The sequence below is a fragment of the Vigna umbellata genome, chromosome 1 (genome assembly GCF_029865625.1).
Source record: "Vigna umbellata cultivar VRB3 chromosome 1, Vumbellata_1.0, whole genome shotgun sequence".
Taxonomy (NCBI): Eukaryota; Viridiplantae; Streptophyta; class Magnoliopsida; order Fabales; family Fabaceae; genus Vigna; species Vigna umbellata.
Genome location: NC_142165.1, coordinates 89099790 through 89116212, shown reverse-complemented (window position 1 = coordinate 89116212; position 16423 = coordinate 89099790). Strand labels below are relative to the sequence as shown.

General features: G+C 37.6%; 1 protein-coding gene across 1 annotated transcript in view; it reads left to right on the top strand.

Annotated features, from left to right (window-relative positions):
• LOC124821401 (uncharacterized) overlaps positions 1–13023 on the top strand; it is an 84050-nt gene extending 71027 nt beyond the window's left edge. Inside the window, 7 exon segments of the mRNA XM_088104650.1 lie at positions 9559–9641; positions 9734–9832; positions 9945–10067; positions 11460–11543; positions 12006–12149; positions 12596–12794; positions 12797–13023. Coding sequence (XP_087960776.1) covers positions 9559–9641; positions 9734–9832; positions 9945–10067; positions 11460–11543; positions 12006–12149; positions 12596–12794; positions 12797–12837 — 773 coding nt within the window. The 3' untranslated portion in view covers positions 12838–13023.
• Positions 13024–16423: the final 3400 nt, after the last annotated feature.

Sequence of the window (16423 nt, the reverse complement as noted above, 5' to 3'; positions counted from 1 at the left end):
CCACAGCAGTCCTGACAAATCATTGACCCTCTGTCTAATGTTCCTAACCCCAATGTCTCTCCTTGTTCGTGTCCAATAGATCAGTCCTATCCTTCACCCTCTAATGTCAATACTCCACCACCTTCACCCTCTAATGTCAATACTCCACCAGAACAACCCACATCTCCCTGTCCCTAAAACATTCATCCCATTCTTCTCCTCATCCACTTGGAACCAAACACTTCCAAACCAGCCTTAGAAGACACCAACTAGCTTGATGCCATGAAAGCTGAATTTACTATCCTTCAAGTTAATAACAGTTAGACTCTTGTCATTCTTTCTTCTAACAAGAAACCCATTGATTGCAAATGGGTTTTATGTATGTGAAAGTTTAAAAGATGGTAAAAATATTATTACTGTGTTAAAGTTTCTATTACACAAAAAAGTCCTATATAAGGAACAATGGACCAGCCCTAAAAGCCCATTATACAATACAATATATTTCAACACTCCCCCTCAAGCTGGAGCATATAGATCATATGCACCAAGCTTGGAACATATACATTGAATCCTAGGCCCCCTTAGAGATTTGGTCATAATGTCTCCGAGTTGTTCATTAGAATTGACAAACTCAGTAACAAGTTCCTTAGTCAACAACTTCTCTCTAATAAAATGACAATCAATTTCTATATGTTTTGTTCTCTCATGAAACACTGGATTGGAGGCAATATGAAGGGCTGCTTGGTTGTCACAGTACAGTTTCAAAGACTCATTTCCACAAAATTTCAACTCTTGGAGAAGTTGCTTGATCCACACAAGTTCGCATGTAGTCAAAGCCATAGATCGGTATTCAGCTTCAGCACTAGATCTAGCAACAACACTTTGTTTCTTACTTCTCCAAGATATAAGGTTCCCTCCAAGTAGAACACAATATCCTGTAGTAGATCTTCGATCAATTGGAGAACCAGCCCAATCTGCATCACAATATCCTTCAATCTGAGTGCTTCCCTTGTCCTCATACAACAATCCCTGTCCTGGATTTCCTTTTATGTATCTGAGAATTCGAATCACTGCATTCCAATGGTCAACATGTGGATTTTGCATAAATTGACTCACAACTCCCACTGGATAAGAAAGATCAGGTCTTGTTATTGTAAGATATATGAGTTTTCCAACCAGCCTTCTATATCTCTCTGGATCTGAGAAAGGTTCACCTTGATCTCTCATTAGCTTTTGATTTGAGTCCATAGGACTATCAATAGGCTTGCAATTTGTCAAGCCTGTTTCCTCTAAAATATCAAGAGCATATTTCCTTTGTGAAATGATGACACCTTCTTTTGACTGTGCTACTTCAATACCAAGGAAGTATTTTAGACGACCCAGATCTTTAGTCTGAAAGTGGTTGAACAAATGATTCTTTAATTGAGTAATTTTAGTGTTGTCATTCCCTGTAATAACAATATCATCAACATACACCATGAGATAAACACATTTGTCAGGAGAAAAATGACCATAAAACACTGAGTGATCCGCCTCACATCGTTTCAATCCAAAATTTTGCACAACCCGACTAAATTTACCAAACCAAGCACGGGGTGATTGTTTCAAGCCATAGAGGGAACGACGTAATTTACAAACTAACCCAGACTCCCCCTGAGCAACAAACCCAGGAGGTTGCTCCATGTATATCTCCTCTTCCAGATCACCATGAAGAAAGGCATTTTTAATGTCCAACTGGTAAAGTGGCCAATGACGAATGGCAGCCATAGCAAGTAAAATACGAACTGTACTGGTTTTAGCCACAGGAGAAAAAGTATCACAATAATCAATGCCATAAACTTGAGTATATCCCTTAGCTACTAGACGAGCTTTTAGACGATCAATTTCACCAGTAGGACCAACCTTAATAGCATAAACCCATCGGCAGCCAACAGGCTTCTTACCAGGAGGAAGAGGAACAAGGTCCCAAGTACCATTGTGGTTGTTAGATATATTATATCTTTTAGTTAGTTAGTTATTATTTTCTCATTTGTATTTTGGGCTTAGCCCATATTTCTTTTATTATAAATAGATAACCCTATGTGTGTATTTAACACAAGGGGATATTCTCTCCCAATCTTCTCTATTTCTAATATGGTATCTAGAGCACAGGAATAGTTCCCGTCAACTCCACGGTCTCCGGCACCCATCACTGCCGCTGTCGCTGCCATCGCCGCTGCCGCTGCCGCCGCCGCCGTCGCCGTCGCCGCCGCCGCCGCCGTCGCCGGAGTTCCAGAATCGACCGGCGACCACACCATCGGAATCGCCTCGGCCGGGCGACCACCGTCGTACGAAGATCGCGGCGAACGGACCTCCCACGCGCCTCCACGCGCCGCCGCAAGAGTCGCCGCTGCCGCCGCGCGTGCCGGCGCGTCGCCGGAGCTTTCCGCCGCCGATCAGCACCGCCGTGATCGCCTCCTCGCCCTCTTTCTGGATCTGTGGTCGTTGTGTCAATCGGAGCACTTTGGATTTTTAGGGTTTCTCCTTCTATATGGCGTCTTCAAACACCTCTGTTGGTGGCTCATCTTCTGATCCTTCAATATATACCAATTATGTGAATGTACACTTGTCCATTGACAAGTTAGATGGCACAAATTATGCAACATGGGCGTCCGACATCAAACTTTGGTTGAAGAGTCAAGGGTACTTAGATCATCTTACTCAAAATGTGACTACTGCTCCCATAGACACTTCCCGCTGGATGAAAATTGATGCTCAGTTATGCATTGTTATAAAGTCCACCATTCACTCCTCACTGAAACAAATGTTTCGATCCTATGAAACATGTTCAGAAGTATGGGCACAAGCGAAGTTGTTATACACAAATGACACTCAGCGTCTTTATGGTGTTTGTCAGGACCTATTAACTGTTATTGGTCCGCGCAATCCTGGTCCTATGGCAGAATATTTGGGTAAAATTCATGCCCTTCTTCATGACTTTAATGATATATTACCCCCTGCTTCCACTCCTGCTGAAGAATTGGAACAACGATCAAAGTTCTTCATGTTGCTGGCATTATACGGACTCTCTGATGATGTTTCTCATGTCCGTGATCAGATTTTGGGTTCTCCTGTTATACCCAACTTTACTTCTACTTGTTCTGCTCTTTTGCGTATACCGAGCAAACCCGTCATTGAGACATCCCCTCATACTGATGATTCCTCTGTTATGGCTACTCAACGTGATGATCGAAGTCGGTCTCGCAAGCCAAGTAAAGGACGTCTAAAATGTGACCATTGTGGCAAGTTAGGCCACAAAATAGATAGATGTTATGCTCTCCATGGACGTCCTCCTCGACCTGTAGCAATGGCAAATTCTGATCCACCTCCCCGATCACCGTCTGCAGACCATCCTACTTCATCTAATATCGTAGACAAACCTGCAATCTTCAACGAATTTCTCAAATGGTATGAGGATCATCAGCACTCTGGTTCCACTACCTCTGCATCTGTTGCACGTACAGGTACACCTTTTGTTGGTCTAACTCACTCCCTCGGACCTTGGGTCCTTGACTCAGGCGCCACCGATCATATCACTGGTAACAAGTCCTTGTTTTCTTCCTTGTCATGTCCGAATAATTTACCCTCAGTAACAATGGCTGATGGGTCTAGAGTCTCATCTCATGGTATTGGTACTGTTAATATTTTTCCATCCATATCCATTGATCATGTACTTTATGTCCCTGGGTCTCCCTTCAACTTATTGTCCATTAGTCGTTTAACTCGTACTCTTAATTGTGTTATTTCATTTACTAAAGATTCTGTTTGGTTGCAGGACCGGAGTTCGAAACACATGATTGGCACAGGATGTGAGTCTCATGGCCTTTATCATCTCCGCCCTTCTCCACATGTTGGCGTTGTCATGGAGTCACCATCCCTTCTTCATGCTCAGTTCGGTCATCCCAGTCTTGCCAAACTACAACAACTTGTCCCGAGGTTGTCCACATTATCAAGTTTGTCGTGTGAGTCTTGTCAGTTAGGGAAGCATACTCGTAGTTCCTTTCCTCGTAGTGTCTCACAACGGGCGTCGTCTCCTTTTTCATTGGTTCATTCTGACATTTGGGGACCTAGTCGTGTTAAGTCCATTTTAGGTTTTCAGTATTTTGTTACCTTTATTGATGACTATTCCAGATGTACTTGGTTGTTTTTAATGAAGAATCGTTCTGAGTTGTTTTCTATTTTTCAATCTTTTTTCAATGAAATAAAAACACAGTTTGGGGTTTCTATTCGAAATTTACGTAGTGATAATGGCCGTGAATACCTTTCTCAACCGTTTAAACAGTTTATGGCTTCTCATGGCATTCTTCACCAAACCTCATGTGCTTATACCGCTCAACAAAATGGGGTGGCTGAGCGCAAGAATAGACACCTTATTGAAACAACTCGTACACTTCTTATTCATGGTCAAGTACCCTCACGTTTTTGGGGTGATGCAGTTCTCACAGCATGTTATCTTATCAACCGCATGCCATCTTCCGTCCTAGATAACAAAATCCCTCATTCTATCTTATTTCCTCAAGATCCTCTGCATCCATTACCTCTTCGAGTTTTTGGGTCTACATGTTTTGTTCATGATTTTAGTCCTGGTCTTGATAAGTTATCTCCTAGGTCTCACAAATGTGTCTTCTTAGGATTTCCACGGTCACAAAAGGGCTATAAGTGTTTTTCCCCTTCCCTCAATCGTCATTTTATCTCTGCTGATGTCACTTTTGATGAGTCTTCTTTTTACTTTTCACATCTATCTTCTAGTTCTGTACCTCTCCCTGCTACTGTTGATATCCCTCTTATATGTGATCCTCCTGGTGATGCTCCACCCATTTTGTCTTCTCCTTCTTTAGACTCTCATTCACCACAGGATCATCCTTCACCTCCACCCCTTCAGGTTTATAGTCGCCGTAATCGTCTCCCTCATGACTCACTTCCGGTGCCGCCTCATGTGTCTCCTCCGGCTCCAGCAACTGAGTCTGACTTGCCTATTGCCCTCCGTAAAGGTATACGCTCTACCCGTAACCCTTCCCCCCATTATACTGTTCTTAATTACCACAGATTATCTCCATCTTTTTATACTTGTCTCTCATCCATTTCTTCTGTGTCAATTCCCAAATCTGTGAGTGATGCCTTAACTCATCCTGGTTGGCGTCAAGCTATGCTGGATGAATTAAGTGCTTTACAGGAAAATGGAACTTGGGAGCTGGTCCAATTACCATCTGGAAAGTCTGTTGTTGGTTGCAGGTGGGTGTATGCTATCAAGGTTGGTCCTGATGGCACGATTGATCGTCTGAAAGCTCGACTGGTTGCCAAAGGCTACACACAGATTTTTGGTTTGGATTATGGTGACACTTTTTCTCCAGTGGCAAAAATGACCTCTGTTCGCCTCTTCATTGCCATGGCCGCTCTTCGACAATGGCCTCTTTACCAACTTGATGTCAAAAATGCTTTCCTCAATGGTGATTTGCAAGAAGAAATTTATATGGAGCAACCGCCTGGCTTTGTTGCTCAGGGGGAGTCATCTGGATTGGTATGTCGTCTTCGCAAATCCTTATATGGCCTAAAACAGTCTCCTCGGGCCTGGTTTGGTAAATTCAGTGGTGTTGTTCAACAATTTGGTATGTCTCGCAGTGAAGCGGATCATTCAGTGTTCTATCGCCACTCGAGTGCTGGATGTATCTACTTAATAGTGTATGTCGATGATATTGTTCTCACAGGAAGCGACTATCTTGGCATCTCTCAGATGAAACAACACCTTTGTCATCATTTTCAAACCAAAGATCTTGGCAAACTCAGGTACTTTTTGGGTATTGAAGTAGCACAATCCAATGATGGTATTGTCATATCTCAGAGGAAGTATGCGTTAGACATCTTGGAGGAAACAGGGTTAATGAATTGTAAATCTGTTGAGACACCTATGGACCCTAACATCAAACTCCTACCAAATCAGGGGGAGCCTTTCTCAGATCCTGAACGGTACAGAAGACTAGTTGGTAAATTAAACTATCTTACTGTTACGCGTCCTGACATTTCCTTCGCAGTTAGTGTGGTGAGTCAATTTCTAAACTCCCCATGTGAAGACCATTGGGATGTAGTTGTTCGCATACTGAAGTATATTAAAAGATCACCTGGAAAAGGTTTGCTATATGGCCCTAACAAAGATACAAAAATTGTTTGTTATTCAGATGCTGATTGGGCTGGTTCCCCTTCTGATAGGAGGTCTACTTCTGGGTATTGTGTCTCTATTGGTAGCAACCTGATATCTTGGAAAAGTAAGAAGCAAAGTGTTGTGGCAAGGTCCAGTGCAGAAGCAGAATATAGAGCTATGGCATCAGCTACTTGCGAGCTTGTGTGGCTTAAACAATTGCTTAGTGAATTGAAATTTGGAGATGTCACTCACATGACACTTATATGTGATAATCAAGCTGCTCTCCATATTAGCTCTAACCCTGTCTTCCATGAGAGAACCAAACACATTGAAGTTGATTGTCATTTCATTCGAGAAAAAATCATATCCGGAGATATCAAGACTGAGTTTGTTAACTCAAGCAACCAGTTGGCAGACATATTCACTAAGTCCTTACGAGGACCTAGAATTGATTATCTTTGTAACAAGCTCGGAACATATGATTTATATGCTCCAGCTTGAGGGGGAGTGTTAGATATATTATATCTTTTAGTTAGTTAGTTATTATTTTCTCATTTGTATTTTGGGCTTAGCCCATATTTCTTTTATTATAAATAGATAACCCTATGTGTGTATTTAACACAAGGGGATATTCTCTCCCAATCTTCTCTATTTCTAATAGTGGTCAAGGGCCTGCATTTCATCAATCATGGCTTGACGCCATCCAGGATGATCAAGTGCCTCATAAATATTATTAGGAGTCTTAAGGGAGGATAAGGAAGAAACAAAAGAGAAATAGGTAGAAGACAAACGATGATAACTCAAAAAATTATAAACAGGATATGGATTACGAGTAGAACGAATACCTTTTCGAAGGGCAATGGGCAAATTATCATCTGAGTCAGTAGAAGACGAGGAGGATGAAGGATCCATGGTCTGGTGAGCTGAGGGAGGAGGAGATGAGTCTAGAGGATCTTCATTGTTCTGAGCTTGAGATTGTCTCCGACGCTGATATGTGATAAGAGGTGGAGGAACAATGTCATTCACATTTTGAGTTTGAGGTATAGAAGCAGGAATAACCAAGGGATCACACGATGGTAGAGGAAACATTTGTTGAACAGATGAACGATCCTCCACAGAGGACGAGAAAAACGGTGTATCCTCAAAGAATGTGACATCAGCAGACATATAATATCTCTTGGTGGAGGGAGAATAACATTTATACCCTTTCTGAAGACGAGAATATCCCAAGAAGACACACTTAATAGCCTTTGCGGATAGCTTATCAAGACCTGGAGAAACATTATGGACAAAACATGTACACCCAAATACACGTGGGGAGATATGATATAGAGTGTCATTTGGAAAAATGACAGAATGAGGAATTTTATTTTCAAGAGAGGAAGAAGGCATCCTATTGATTAGAAAACAGGCAGTGAGGACTGCATCGCCCCAGTGATGTACAGGGATATTAGTATTCAACATCAAGGAGCGTGCAGTTTCAATGAGATGTCTATTCTTCCTCTCTGCAATACCATTTTGTTGTGGAGTGTGAGGACATGTTGACTGATGTAAAATTCCTTGAGAAGATAAAAATGAAGAAAACGCTAAAGAAAAATATTCCTTAGCATTATCACTACGAAGGATTTTAATTGTCTTCCCAAATTGGTTCTTAATTTCATTAATAAAAGACACAAATATGGACAAAAGTTCAGATCTCTCTTTCATTAAATAAACCCAAGTACATCGAGAGAATTCATCAATGAAGGTTACAAAATAATTAAAACCAAAAGAAGTAACACGACTTGGTCCCCAAATATCAGAGTGAATAGTTGAGAAAGGAGAATTACATAGTGTCTCAGACTTTTTAGGATGAGAAGATCTAACATGTTTTCCTAATTGACACGACTCACAATCTAAGACTTGAATGTTCTTGAGACTTGGAACCATCATCTTCAACTTGGATAAACTTGGATGGCCCAACCGATCATGCAAAAGTTTTGGAGATGAAGTGGTAAAACAGGAAACTGAAGAGCTATGTTTCAAAAAATAAAGTCCTCGAGACTCATGTCCTTCTCCAATCAGGCGACCCGTACCATGTTCCTGTATAACAAAGGAATTAGCAGTAAAGGTTACAGAACAATTTAAGGAACGAGTCAATTGGCTCAAGGAGATTAAATTGTAAGGACAATGAGGAATATACAAAACAGAATTTAAGCCTAACTCAACCCCACAAAACCGGCTTGTAGGGTGAGGTTTGCACCTCACTTATATATTATAATTTGGCCTTATCTCTAGTCGATGTGGGACTTCCAACACACCCCCTTCACGCCGAGGTATAGACATCTCGTGCGTGATAGTAGAAATTGGGTGGTCCGATAATGGCCCGATAGCGGGTGGAATAGAAGAATAGAATGCCCACTTAGAACTCACTAGGATAGGCTCTAACCATGGCTCTGATACCATGTGAAAGTTTGAAAGATGGTAAAAATATTATTACTGTGTTAAAGTTTCTATTACACAAAAAAGTCCTATATAAGGAACAATGGACCAGCCCTAAAAGCCCATTATACAATACAATATATTTCAACAATGTAAAAGAAACTGTTGATGGTTCTTTGAATAAATATACGACATGATTCATTCTAAAGGGTTTTAATTAACTTTATGGCTTTGTTATCAGTGAGACATTCTCTCCTATTATAAAACCTGTCACTATTCGGATTATGTTCACACTGCTCTTACTTATGGTTGGTCTTTGGAGCAATCAATGTTAATAATGTCTTTCTTAGAACAAATGTACATGATAGGGCCCCTTGGTTATGAAGTTTGTAATAAATCTCTTATTTTGTCCACTGCAAGTTGCGAACTTCAACATCAACCCACTGCAATCCAGAAAATTTGTGATCCGGAGTAGACACAAGCTCTGAAACAGAGAAGATCATGAACACATATGATATTGCATGTAATTTTGTCTACCATTAGTGTAGTTCTTACGAGTGCTCTTGAGAAATTATGTGAGCTGTCCTTAGCTTAGGCGGTTAGTTTAGATGTAACCTCTTGCAGTGGCTATATCTACACTCTTGCTACTTAGTCCCGGTTAAAGCGATGAATTTCTTTTTTTTTATGAAATTACATCTCTAAATATTTTCTCTGAACCATTAATATTCATGGTCAAGGAATTGTTGCAAAAGGCTTTACTGGATGTCTCAAGGAATGGAAGGGTTACCTTTGCCTTCTGCCATGATAAAAAATGGCCCATTCTAAACTCGTGCTTATTCTCAAAACTCATTTATTTCTCAGTTAAATTGTCTATAATTCATGCAGACTGATGTTGTGTCTACTGTTTTGAATTACATTAGAACAAGAATTCCCACTTTTCTCCTTATAATTTGTATTTTCTGTTTGGTGTTTCTGTTTACCAGGTACTTTTAAAATTATAAGTAAATGTATCAAAGGTAAAGGTTTTTCAGGGACAAAACGGTACTTTGGTGATTTAGGGAAAACTGTGAGTTCTTAAATCTTTGTTGGCAATTTTTTCATTAAATTACAAATGTGATTATGGAGTATCAGCATATTAATCAATTCAAAACTACTCAGCAGTTGAGATCAGCAGGCTCCAATATTGCTTTTGCAGCTGTAGCTGAAATATCAGACTCTGTTCTGAAAGGTGCAGAGGCAAATGGTTTCAATGGATTGGTAAAGAATTAACACCTGTTTGTTAATTTGGTTACTATCATTTTATTAGGGACTTATTCTCTATTGAATTGTGATGAGTTTAATACTTCATTTTTGTCATTTAATTTTCAAGATGAGTGGCTTCCACCAAGGAATTCTAAAATTGGCTATGGAACCATCAGTTCTGGGAACTGCTTTGATGGAAGGTGGCCCCGATAGAAAAATACTGCTTGATCGAAGTCCAGGAGTTGACGAGGTGTTAAATATTTTGAATATTATTCTCTTGGGTTGTATGTTCATTTCCAGAAATGTGTCTTTCTTAATTCCTTTGTTTTGAAACAAAATTGTTTCGAACTTTAGAAAGAATGTATGCATATTGTTGGAAAGTCACCTGAGTTACGCTGACTCCAAACTTACTTTAATACGGGAGTGATTTCATCCTGTCTTGACTGAAGTTATGACTTACATAGAACTTAAAGCATGACAATGCTCAACTTAGATCTTAAGTTTAAATTTTAAGATGGTATTAAAACCCATCTTAAATCAATTGTTGAGCCACTTGCACTGCATTTTCCTTGCTCCAAGCCAGTCACCATAGGCATGAGGAGCAGAGTTGGAAAGTCATTTTTATTGCCGTCACCCCTAGTTTGCCTTAATCCCCGTCTCTAGGGTGATGGTTTGGTCCCAGATAGAGATATTATTTGATTGACTAAACCCTAAGTTCAAATTCTGAGACATATCAAATATCTGGCAAGTAAACATAGAAATTTGTTTGGATTTTTTCTATAATAGGTACTAACTTATTTATAGGAGTGTATAGCTTCTTTTTGAAGTTTGTCTTGTATATTTTTATCATAGGTTTGGTCTATTCTCTTCATGATTCATTATTCTTTATTTTTTTTTTTATGTAATGGTAGATGAGAGATGTACTTTAGGATGTGAGCATAATTGAGATGTCAAAATGTATGTGATGCATAACATGAGTTTTTTATTAAAAATAAAAATAATTGAATGAAAAAAGGACGGAATATCATTTTTTAATAAATGAAACTGCACACACCATTAGATTATTAGACTAACCAAATAATTACTCTCCTAAATTATATTTTTGTGGTCACTGATGTTCTGTTTTAATAGGAAAAGTAGTTACAATAATTTCAAATCCGACCGTTGTGGGACTGTAATAACACAGTATATAGCTGAAAAACCTATGTGGACAAAGTTAGTTGTGGAGGATATTAACCCTGTTGTTGAATATAAAAAATATTCAATAGATATTTTTATATATGTTAGAATAAATTATCCTTTGAGGAACTTTATGTCATTCTTAGACATCTTATCTTTAGGAAGTTATTTGTTCTTTAGCATTAAGAATCTAGAACTAGTATAAATAAGGGTTAATGCTTTATATTTTACATTTCATTGTAATACATCACATCATTTCATGTCATCCTAACTACGTTGCCACCACAAACAAGATCAATCTTTATAACATATATCTGTTGTATCCTTCGTTCTTAATAGCATACATTTGTCAAATTCTTCCGTCTTTAAAAAAAGAAATATTTATATTTCAGCTCTTCCATCTTTATTTTGGAAAATCTTGATTTGGCCATTAGTCTTTAATTAGATATGTGGTTTGGTACAGTTATACATTGAAGGATATATTCAAGCCATGCTGGATGCAGTTTATAGACAAGAATACCTTAGAGTCAGAGTTATTGACAATCAGGTAATAAATTGCACATACTTAAATTATCTTTCGAGCTTGACTATATATCTAGAAAATTTGTATTGCACACCTTAGCTGGTACTTTCGAATGAAATTTCAAGTAAGAACCTTGCTTTGAAATTGTTGTTCACAACTATTCATGCATGTTATGCAATGAAGTGATTGATTTGATTTTAATACTTGAGAGGATGCAAACTTGAAAATCATTAAACAAATATCTTAAATACGCATGGATGACATCTTATTAAGTAGTGTTGATTCTGATCTGCACAGTGATTGAGCTGCCTTTGTCCATTGTTGCTATAGAGTTTTGTTTTGATTCGTCTCTGTAATTTTCTGTTGGTAGTGGTGGATGACCTTTATCTGTATAATTATTTGCTTTCATAATAATCTTTTCTCTATACATAAAATATTAACCTCTGCCCTTTATTGTGGTTATGATGGGTTCATATACCTGTTTAGGTTATCCTGAAAAACCTACCTCCAAATCATTCCCTTATCAATGAGATAACAAATCGTGTTGAGGAGTTCCTTGTGAGCAAGGCATTACTTAAAGGAGATCCGTCAACCACATCCCGCCCTTTAAGCCGTCTTCGCGGAGAAAGTGTATGTTCTATTCTAGGGAGCATTTCTTATTTATCCTACTATTTCATCTTTTTCTTCTCTATGGTATTTCCATCTTCCTAGTCATTATGTTTTGTCACAGCAGTAACTTTAAATGATTATAATGATGACCCACTTATGTTTTTTACTTTCATTTAAAGTATCCCCGTCTTTTCTACACGAGAATTATGGGTTTACATACAAATGATTTCGTGCTGAATAGCTTCCCAAACTAATATTTCTCTGCATGCCTTGAATGCACTAATTTAGTTTGTAAGCGCCTCAATTGTCATGTATGATGTTGCCATTGTAAGTTTATTTAACGTTAAGTGCTTCACTTGTTTCTGAAAGGGAAACCGGCATACTTAGTATACATTCACTAATGGCATAACTGGCATATAGTTTGCTAGTTACATGTAAAGTTGTTGATTCGGGATTATTTGTGTCAGGAATGGAGAATAGGACCGACAGTCTTGACATTGTTCGAACATCTTTTTGTAAGCTTTGCAATACGCATACTGCGAAAGCGAACTAACAAGTTTATATTCAGCATCAACTGGGGAAAGAAGTCCGAGGTTGGCAGTCACGCAGATGTGCCAGCGAATTCTAGTCGAAAGGTGCAGAAAGTGAGTTTCATTCGAAAATGGGGCATCGGCAAATTTGTCTTGTCTGGCTTATTGGCATATATTGATGGACGTCTGTGTCGTGGCATTCCCAATCCTGTAGCACGGAGAGTAGTTAGTGGTTTTCTATTGAGTTATATTGATCAAAATGATGATGAGTAAATTCTACTATTGTCAATAATGATATAAACTAATCTAAGACATGCTTGCTTTGATAAATTTATTATTTTTAAAACAATTTATTTTACATTGAACTTTTTTTCTGAAAATGGAATACCTAAAATCTTAAAATTTCAAAAGTGTTCTCTAAGAGTATGTCAGAGGTTGGTTTGAGTTGTTTGTAGTAACTTTCTGTTGTTTGACATTATACTGCTTAAAAATATTTTAGCTGCTTTTCTAAACAACTTTAAGTAATCCATTTTTAAAAGTTAAAATATTATTTTATCCATTTGAATAACAAATTTTATTACGTATAATAATAAAATCTAAATTAAAATATGTATAAAATGGTGAGTTGTTTAAAAATATTTATAATGATGATGTAGTATGATAAAAGAGTATAAATTACATTTGAAGTAGTTCATATGAATTGCTTTTATTAGAGAGATGTCTAAATCTCGTCAATGTTTTAAAATTTTGATTGAAACTTGAAAACAGTTAAATTGAGTTATATTTTAAAGTGAATGTGCATCTAACCTTTATATGTTATTAGATCGACTTCAAATTTGAATTAATTGTTAAAGTTTAGTGTTGAGACAATATGTTTAGACTAATCCTTTTTAGCATACACTCTTCAAGACCTTAATCGGATGTCTATTGTTTTTATTTTATAAGCAAATTTCAAAAGTAAGTCCATGCAAGAATTAAGTCTTTGTCTTCAAAGTGACTCCTATTATTAATGTTAATAAGTTGTAACAAAATCAATCTAATAGAATTGCGAACAAATAATATATAATACATATCCATATTCTAATATTCTTGTAGTTCAATTAGTAATATTTCGATTTGACCTCTAACTTAATGTTTTGACTGATTCACCGTCAAATGAAACATGAGTACACTAAGATTGACACACTGTCAATTCAAAATATTAAGACATTATCTTCCTGAGTTTTTCCTAAACTCACTTGTATTTTCAGCTATTCTTGATAACATGATCTATCAATCCAAGATTTCATGTCACCTCAATCACTTTGTGGTTTTTGAATATTTGATCAATTCTTTCCTTAAAGCTTTAACTATTGTAAAGTAGAAAGTGATAGAAATTGAACCTTACCTCATAAGTCTCAAATCACGTCTCAATTACAAGATTTGAAGATGAATGTGTCCCTGAAATCTGATTCCAGATTATTCCATATGGTTGTGATAGAAGGGAAATAGATCACACTAGATTGAAATTTAAAAAATATTATTGTTTTCTTTGACTTAGACATCGTTCCTTCTATGAAGCTATGTTTTCTAATTAATGTAACATCTAAAAATTATAATTTTAATACTACGAAGAAATCATCACATCCAATAAACAACAACAATTAATTAAAGAAAATATATAAAATATAATTTACAATTATTCAAATGATATAATCATAATTCAAATTTTATATACAAGATGTCTTATACTACTAATAATATCTACAAAAGAACTAAAAGTTTTTCAAAACATTGAAAATAAATCCAACTACTCCATCTAAGTGTCAACTCCCTCATCACCCAACACCTGATCCACTGTGATATTTTTCTTTGCTTACACCAAATAGTTGATCATTCTCAAAAAGAAATATTCATAAACAAATTACAGGATAAGCTAATTTATATAAGGATCAAAATATGTAATTCAATCAATTTAGAACATACCAACTTTATTATTCAATTCAGATACATATATCTAGACTCTAGACTTTGACCATCCGGATACATTTATTGATGTCGAACTATTGGAGGACCTGCTCATGTGTAGTAAAACAACATACCATCCAAATTACTAGACAAGGTTAATCCGTCAAACTCCTATGATCAAACTGACCATAGGCTATGGATCTCCTATTACTCCTCACGAAGTAACCACCCATTTCAACTTGAGGTTGGATGCATATTAGAGTGTCAGAAACATTTCCTCATTTCAAATCTCCTACATCAATATTACACACAAGCACAACACAAGGATCTTTTCCATGAAATTTTCACTACATACTTAAACCAAATACATTTTCATCATTACCATTCAAAGGAATTCATAAACTTTAAAAGGTACACATAACATCATAATAATCAGCTCAAAACAATCAAGAAAAGAAAGCAAGGAAAACAACATGAATGACCAAAAACAGGGTGCCCAACGAAGAGACAAGGCGTCCAGCGAGCCACACACATCGCCCAACGAGAGGAGCTCTCGCCTAGCGAATTAAGGGAAACAAAGGTCCAGACTTATAGTTGAAAAGTGGCGCTTAGTGCCCAATTCTACTACTTGGCGCCCAAAAGTTAGAGATCTCACTAACTTCGTGACGCTCAGCGCCCAGGATGGTGTGTAGTCCTAGAGCCCAGTGGCTCTCGGGTTTTTGACAACGCTTAGTGCCACACAAGGTCATTCAACGCTATACCAGATGGCAACAACTTATTTTTCTGATTTTGGTGCACCTCTGACCTATCCAAAAGACCAAATTGGTATCCTTGACACTAGAATTGATGCAAAAACATGTTTATGACTGAAATTGAGTACATATTTGCTCATTTAGTTAGAAACAAAATGCACTAGATCAACCCAACCACTAAAAAACTCATCTATTCAATTCTACATGTTATAAACTAGAAATCAGCAAACTAAGTGTCTAAACAAGTCATAATTGACTCAAAAACAGACCTCAAACCTTTAGTTTCATCACAGAATAACTCCTTTAGATTTTCACATGTTAAAACCCTTAAGATGGACCAAAAACCAGCATAAAACTCAATTTATTAACTACCTCAAGATGCAACAGCAAACTTCACCAAGGTTGGGTCTATGGAGGAGGAGGTTCACCGGGGAGACACAATACCAATGAGACATCTGAGCCCACCATATAAGGGATTGACACCACTCTCTACCCAAAACCTTAAGGTAATGGGTTAATGGGTCTTTCATATTTATATAGTGCTCTACTTTCTCATTTATATCCAATGTGGGACTTAGACTCACACTTGGATTCCCAACAATCTCCCCCTCAACGGTGAGTCCCTTCCACATTAGTACACTCCCCTTCCAACGGAAACATTTCCAAACAACCACAACCACGAGTAGCCATTTCCAATCGTCGTTCATCTTAACGAAACTCGCTTACCTGAATAACCTTTGCTAGAAAGACTTTCGGTATAGGAATCATTATACTCGTTTGAGCCAATCACCAAGACAAATCAGGCTTTGATACCACTGTTGGGTCTATCGAGGAGGAGGTTCACCGGGGAGACACAATACCAATGAGACATCTGAGCTCATTGGGAATCTAAGTGTGAATTTAAGTCCCACATTGGATAGAAATGAGAAAGTAAAGTACTATATAAAGATGAAAAACCCATTAACCCATTGCCTTAAGGTTTTGAGTAGAGAGTGGTGTCAATTTCTTATATGGTTGGGCTTAGATGTCTCATTGGTATTGTGTCTCCCCAGTGAACCCCGTTCTT